Source organism: Amborella trichopoda, chromosome 7, assembly GCF_054954075.1.
Source record: "Amborella trichopoda isolate Santa Cruz 75 chromosome 7, AtrichopodaSantaCruz75HAP2 v2.0, whole genome shotgun sequence".
NCBI lineage: Eukaryota > Viridiplantae > Streptophyta > Magnoliopsida > Amborellales > Amborellaceae > Amborella > Amborella trichopoda.
In genome coordinates this window covers 9,051,976-9,059,670 of record NC_142342.1, presented here as the reverse complement: position 1 = coordinate 9,059,670, position 7,695 = coordinate 9,051,976, and the positions used below count along the sequence as shown (strand labels likewise).

General features: G+C 37.0%; 1 protein-coding gene across 1 annotated transcript; it reads left to right on the top strand.

The window, feature by feature from the left end:
- On the top strand, window positions 1-3,558 carry LOC18444115 (uncharacterized). Its single transcript, XM_006854293.4, has one exon. It carries the CDS (start codon window positions 911-913, stop codon window positions 2,606-2,608), a length of 1,698 nt encoding a protein of 565 aa, XP_006854355.1. The 5' UTR covers window positions 1-910; the 3' UTR covers window positions 2,609-3,558.
- Window positions 3,559-7,695: the final 4,137 nt, after the last annotated feature.

The following is a 7,695-nucleotide window of genomic DNA, read 5'->3' as shown; positions in this document are numbered from 1 at the left end:
GGTTTAAAGTTGTCATAATCATCATCCAAAGCCACGTCAACCCTCCATCTAATGGTGGCAGTGGGCCGGGCCAGTCCTAACCCTAGTCCGGACCTTGTCCCCCTAAGGCAGACCCAAGCTCGATCTTAGCCTTGTTAGGACAGGGACAAAAAAAAAAAAATAGGGCCTAAATGAGCCAGAACGGGCCAGCTTTGGACCTAACCAAGGCCTCCGACCATAGTTTATGGTCCAAGCCCTAATTTTTTGTGGTCCCCCTATCCATATCCCTATCCCTATCCCTATCCCTATCCCTCTCCCTCTCCTCCCTCTCCCTCCTATTAAATTTTGATTTCTAGACCTCTCTCTCACTCCCCCCTCGCCCAGCTACCCCCTCTCTACCGTCTTCCCTTGTGTCCCCCAAGGGCCCGCCCAAGCCCAATCAAAGCCTCCAAGATGGGTCAAAACAGGCTAGCATAGGACCTAACCAAGCCATGGAAACCATAATTTATGGCCCAAGCCCTACTTTTTGTGGTCCCTCTTTCCTTCTCCCTCTCCCTCCTCCTCTCTAATATTAAAATTTGATTCTACCTCTCCCCCTCCCCCTGCTACCCCTCTCTTCTGTTTTCCCCCATGTCCCCGAAGGCTGGCCCAGGCCCAATCGTGGCCTTGTTAGGGCCGGACAAACAAAAACAAACGAGGGCCAAGATGGGCTGAAACTGGCCAGCATTGGACCTAACCAAGCCCTCCAACCATAGTTTGTAGCCCAAGCCCTATTTTTTTTGGTGGTCCCTCTCCCCCACTCTACTATTAAATTTTGATTCCTACATCTTATCTCACTCCCCCTCTCCCTGTTATCCCCTCTCTTCTGTCTTCCCCCTCTTCTCTCCCTCAAATTTCTACTCTCTCTATCCTCCTCTCTCCCCCCACCCCAATGTCCAAAAAACATGCAGATATCGTTTCACAGAGAGGAGGCTGCACCTGCATCACCATCACCATCTCCTCCACCACCAAACCCTCGAAAAAACCCTCTAACCGCGCTTCAACTCTCTCTCACTACCAATCTTTCATCTCTCTCCTCTCCAAAACCGCTTTTCCAAAATCACACATCACCAACCCAGAGGCCATTCCCTCTCTCAGAACCGCTTTTTCCCACTTCACAGAGGCCTTCCAGAACTACCAAGAAGAATCCGAAACCACCGATGGAATCCGTGACCGCTTTTACCCTCATCTCAAAACCACTAACCGTGTTTTCTTTGACTACTTTGGTGTCGGGCTTTTTTCAGGCGTTGAAAAAAACCCTAATTTTGATTTCAGGCCAATTTCCAAGTATGGAAACTTAGTTCTTCATTCTCTCTATGGTGACCCTGACACCCTAACCTTCGAAAGCCAGATGAAGAAGAGAATCATGGAGTTTTTGAATGTTGAACAGAAGGATTACGCCATGGTTTTTGCTGTAAATAGAGAATCAGCTTTCAAGCTTTTAGCTGAGTCGTATCCTTTCTCTCACAAAACCAGGCTTCTCTCAGTTTGTGATTATAATAGCCATGGATTGAGCTTAATGAAGGAGATAGCAGTGAAGAAAGGTGCAATTGCTAAGTCTGCGTCTTTCAAATGGCCTTCCTTAAGCTTGCGCGGAGATCAGCTCGAGAGAGAAATTTGTTATGGGAAGAGTTATGGTGGTAGTGAGAGAAACAAGAGAGAGAGAGCTTGTGGAAGAGGCATGTTTGTGGTGCAATTACAATCTAGGGTTACAGGAGCAAGGCATTCATATCAATGGGTTGGGGTTGCACAAGAAGAGGGTTGGCATGTGGTGTTGGATTCCTCTGGTTTGGGCCCCAAGGAGATGAAGTCCATTGCTCTCTCTCTCTACAAACCAGATTTCATAATCTCATCTTTCTACAAGGTATTTGGCCATGACCCTACTGGGCTTTGCACCCTCCTCATCAAAAGACCCACACTCTCCCTCCTTGATTCTCAGGTCTCGACGACTGGGATCGCATGCCTGGTACCCATCGATGAGAACCCATCTCCCTCAATTTCCCTCTCTACCTCTTCATCTTCTTGTCTATCTAACTTTTCATCCTCTTCATCATTCTCTTATGGCGTTTTTTCTGAGAAGAAATCTGCAGGAAATGACAGTGGACACACAGTTAAGCTTCAATGTGATGGACTTGATCAAACTGACACAGTGGGGCTTTCTAGAGAGAGAAACAAGCTCAGATGTTTAGTGAACTGGCTGGTGCATGCACTATTGAAATTGCACCACCCACCATTAAATAATGAAGATATTGGGCTCCCATTGATTAAGATATATGGGCCTAAGGTTAAGTTTAATAGAGGTTACAGTGTTGCCTTTAATGTTTTTGATTGGGAAGGTGCGATGGTGGATCCTTTCCTATTTCAGAAGCTTGCTGATAGGCATGATATATCTGTTGGGTGTTGGGATTTGCAGAGAGTGGAATTAGGGTTTCAGAAAATTAGGGTTGTGAGTGTGAGCTTGAGTTTCTTGAGCAGTTTTGAGGATGTTTATAGGCTGTGGAGTTTTGTGGGGAGATTTCTTGATGCAGATTTTGTGGAGAAAGAGAAATGGAGATATGTGACTCTCAAGCAGGAGATAGTGCTGGTCTGAGATGATGAAATCTAGAGAGAGAGAATTTGGTGGTCCTCAAAACCCTAGTAGGCTCTCTTTTTTTTTTCCCAAAATTGTGAGGCAAAGTTTTTTTTCGAGTCTCTGTTTTTCTTTTGTTCGAAAGACTCTCTCGGCGTTTATTTATCTTTAAAATCAGAAGGACATGAATTCAAAGGAGAAATTGGAGATGAAAATGTGATGAATGAAACATCTAGGCAAGTCTGTTGCTTGGCTGGTCTCTCTTTTATAGGCTTGGGGTTTTGCTTTTATCGGAAATTTGCAGAAATATTGATATAATAATTTGATCGGAAAATAGGATAATAGGGGTGAGGAGGAAGCAATATTCACTCCCACAAGAAATTTCACTATTGTGTTTGAAGCAAAAGTTATAACAGGTTACAGTGATGTAGTGTGGTCTTGAAGACCACACTTTGACACCTTTTTGGCTCTCTCATTTCTATTTGTATGCACAAGCTCCTTGGGCCATTGATGGACCACCTTTTAAGCACGTTAATTTGGCGGTAAAGCAGGTTAGTTGGCGGTTTTACCACCACATTTCTACTTAACTTCATGCACCGCCTCTCATTAAGTGTAAGGGAAGATTCTAGAGAAAGAGAAGAGATGAGATAGCAGTGATGGTTCTATCGAAGATTCTAGAGAAAGAGGAGATGAGATGGCGGTGATGGTTCTAGAGAGAGATAAATTAGTTTCCAACATCCCTCTTATTTTGTCATTCTCATTATATCTTTGAACTGGATAAATTTATTTATTGTAGTTGTATTCATAAAGATGTCTGTAAGCTGGTCATTTGTGTTGATAAATTTTGTCTTTATTTTTCATTTTCCTTTTAGCTCCCTGATGAAATGATGTCATATTTATATATGTTTCGATTGGCTGTGAAATATTGGATTTTTTTGTTATTGCAATGGTTAACGTGTTGTCGTTGAAAATTGTTGTGGGGGTATTATGCTTTTATTGCAAGTTTAATAAACTTTTTCTAAGCCAAACAGCTTCACATGTTGCACTTGTTACTATGATGTATTCAGCTTTTGCTGTTGATAGAGCCACAATATTTTACTTTCTTGATGACTGTGATATCACTTTTGTACTTTGGAAGAATATAGAGCCGGAAGTGTTTTTCAGATCATCAATAGAACATGCCTAATCACTATCAGAAAATCCAACAAGATTAGTATTGTTTTCAAAAATATATTTGATATCGTGTTTCTTTGTTCCCTAGATATATCTTAAAATCTTTTAATGCACTTTACTTGGTTCATTCATGAACCTGGAATAAGTGCTGACTGCATGCACAATATCAGGCCTTGTATTAGTTAGATAAATTAAAGATCCAACCAAGCTTGGATAAATCGATGTATCAACTTTTTCTGCACCATCACATTTTAATAATTTTTCATTCACTGTCATTGGAGTACTCATTGGCTTGCAATTTGACATTTTGAATCTTTTCAAGAGATCTTCAACATATTTTTCTTGAGAGATAAATATTTCTCCATCTAACTATTTTACTTGGATTCCAAGAAAATATTTCATAATTCCCAAATCAGTCATTTCACATTTTTTCATTGTGGCTTTTTTAAATTCTTCCATCATTTTTTTGTCTGTACCAGTATAAATCAAATCATCCACATAAGGCATAAGATTAGGAAGGAATTTTCACTTCCCTTTTTCACATAAAGTGAAGGTCCACTTGGGCTCCTTTCAAATCTATTTTTCTGAAATTATTTATCAATTTTGCTATTCCAGGCTCTTGGAGCTTGTTGTAATCCACATAACGCCTTTTCAGTTTATAAATTTTTTCTTCATTTCATTTTTCAACAAAAGTCAATGGTTGTTCAACATAAACTAATTCTTCAAGTTCCCCATTCAAAAAAGCAAATTTTACGTCTAACTGAAAAATTGGAAATTTTAATTGGCCAGCTATGTCCAAAATAGTTCGAATGGTTTTCCATTCTGACAACAAGAGTAAACGTTTCATTAAAATCTATTCTAGGTTGCTGTGAATAGCCTTTTGCCACCAGTCGAGCTTTATGCTTCTGAATGAACCCATCTTCATTATATTTGGTTTTGTAAATCTATTTCAAACCAATTATTTCTTTCCCTTTTGGATGATCTACTAATTCCCATGTATTATTTTTCTTTATAATGGAAATTTCTTCATTCATGGCATGTAACCAAATTTTTTCTTTAGCTGCTTCTTCAAAATTTTGTGGTTCACTAGAAAAGAAAGCAACAACACATGATTCATAAATATTTGAAGGAGACCTTACTTTTCTAGGAGGCGTCTCTAAATCTTAAGAACTTGAACTTGGACTTACTTGTCTCGGACTTTCTTGACTTGGAGTTGAAACGCTTGTATCTGGACTTTTATGTGAATCATTATTCTCTAAAAAATTTTTTTTTTGGCCAGATTTTTCATTACAGATCCATTCATTTTTCTCATCAAAGATAACATCTCTGGAAATTACCAATTTTTTTGGATTTTAAAGACGATAAACTTTTGAAACTTCATTATATCCAACAAAGATATATTTTTCACCTTTTTCATCAAATTTTTCTCTATATTGAGAAGTACTTTTTCCATAAGCAATACATCCAAAAAATCTTAAATAATTTACTTTTAGTTTTCTCTTAAACCATCCCTCAAAAGGTGTTTTATTTTGGAGGGATTTGGTAAGAGACATGTTCAAAATATAGATAGCACTATAAACAGTTTCAGCCCAAAATTTATTAGGAAGGTTGTTACCTTTCAATGTACTTCGAGCCATTTCAACTATTGTTTTGTTTCTTCTCTCTACTACTCCATTTTATTGTAGAGTATATGTTGTCAACTGGCTTCTGATTCCATCCTTTTTTCAAAAATTCCAAAATTCTTTTGATGTAAATTCTCATCCTGGATATGTTCTCAAGGCTTTTAATGAAAAACCACTATGCTTTTCTGCATCAGCTTAAAACTGAGTAAAAACTGAAAATTCTTCTGAGGTTTTAGCTAAGAAATATATCCACATCATTATGCTATAATCATCAACAATTAAAAGAAAATATCATCTCTTATTAAAACTTTCTGTTTGAGTCGGTCAGCAGATGTTTGCATGGACCAGTTCCAATGGAGCTCTTGCACTCCAAGATGACTTTGAAAATAACAATCTATGTAATTTTCTATAGATACATCCTTTACATATTTTTCTTTCTTCATTTATTGGTGGTAGTCCAATTACCGTACCTTTCTGATTCATCAATTTCAAACTTTGAAAATTTAAATGCCCAAATCTTAAATGGCACATGTAAGATTTATCAATATTTTCAAAAATCAATGCATAATTTTCACATGACGGCATCACCTTAGGAAAAACCTTATTTGGGATCATTTTCACCTTGGCTACAGTCTATTTATTTTTCTTATAAAAAATTACACATTCATCTCTATTGAAACTAAATACCCTTTTTTCATCAATTGACCAATACTTAAAAGGCGGTGATTTCCTTGAATGGTTGCATTAGAACGACACTTCCAGAAAACCATGTTTGTGAGTCAAGCCAGGAACATAAAGTACATTAGAAATTAATTTAGGATTACCTCCTTTTGGTTTTACTGCAATTACTCATTTTTCTTCAACATTTTAGAGCTTCCCATCACCGAGCTTGACTTGAGAAGTGACTTTTTCATCTATATCAACAAAACTGTTTCGATTTCCTATCATACGATTGCTTTATCTACTATCCAGATACCAAATATCATGTAAATTCTGTTGAAAATTTATGCAATAATAAAACATAGGGCATGTATTATTATTTTTTTCAAAAAAATGTACTTCATTTTTCTGTTGAAACCAAAAATCTCTTTGAGAATGATTGGGTTTTCTACATTTTTTACATTTATATCGGCAATCCCTGGATTCATGCCCTGATTTTTTTGCAAATAATACAGTAAGATTCATATTTTTGTGGCTTTTATTGAAATTATTTCTTCCTATTCCTTAGCCTATTGAAAAAATTTGTCTTCCACGATCTCTTTGATAATTTTGAAATGTCCCCATTTCTTTATTTTTTTCAATATTTTTCGAAATTAACATTTTTTACGGAAAGCTTGTTCTATATTCTAGTTTAAAAATCTGTTAATTATTTGCACATTTGCTTCAAGAAACCCACTTAATTCTTGTAATAAAAATTTATGACAGCTATAACATAGTCAAACTTTATGGGCAAGCTTCTCAAAATTTTCAGAACTATTTTTTTTTATCAAGAATATCATCGCCATAACATCTAATCTGATTTATTATTCTAGCAACATTAGGAAAAATGTTCTGTACAACTTCAATATCTTTCATGATCAAATAATCAAATTCTCTCCATTAATTTTGGAGTTTGATAGAAATCACTTTTTCAAATCTCTGAAATTCATTTTTCAAAATAGCCCAGGCTTCTTTGGATTTTGAAGCAATTTTTATTCTAGAAAAGATAAATTTACTTACAGTCTACTGAATGAATGAAGAGAAGGGCTTTTTAAATCTCCCTTTTTATTTTCAACATAATCATGATTGGAATTGGAGGTTTTTATAGGTATTTATTTATTTATTTTTTAGTCAATTGTGCTCCATGACAAGGGCCCCAACTTATTATGTAATGCTCCAACTGCTTACTATATAAAAATAACAAAAACGCTCTTAGTCTCTATCCACTTATGAGTTGCTCCATTTTCACTACTTTGGAAAATGATGTTAATATAGTGGGACAAAAGATATGCCATTTAACTATTTGGGTTTCCTACAGTATCTTAGCACTCCCCCAACCTTCCTATAACGACAACAACAGTTGGTTTATGCCATTCCTCTGCTCTAAGTCTGTCAAATTTTTCAAACAAACTCCAATGGACCATCCTGACCATCCGTTGTCGAAATCTGGCGGTTGGGGATGTTTTATTCAACTGTAGGAAACCCAATTGAGAAGTCCGGGACAATAGAGGCGAGTATTCATTTATTCTAAGGGTGTGGTTTTCCTAAGGCCGAGGCCAAACGATCAAAGTAAGCCCCCAACCGTCGTATATCGACAACAACAGTGATTTATGC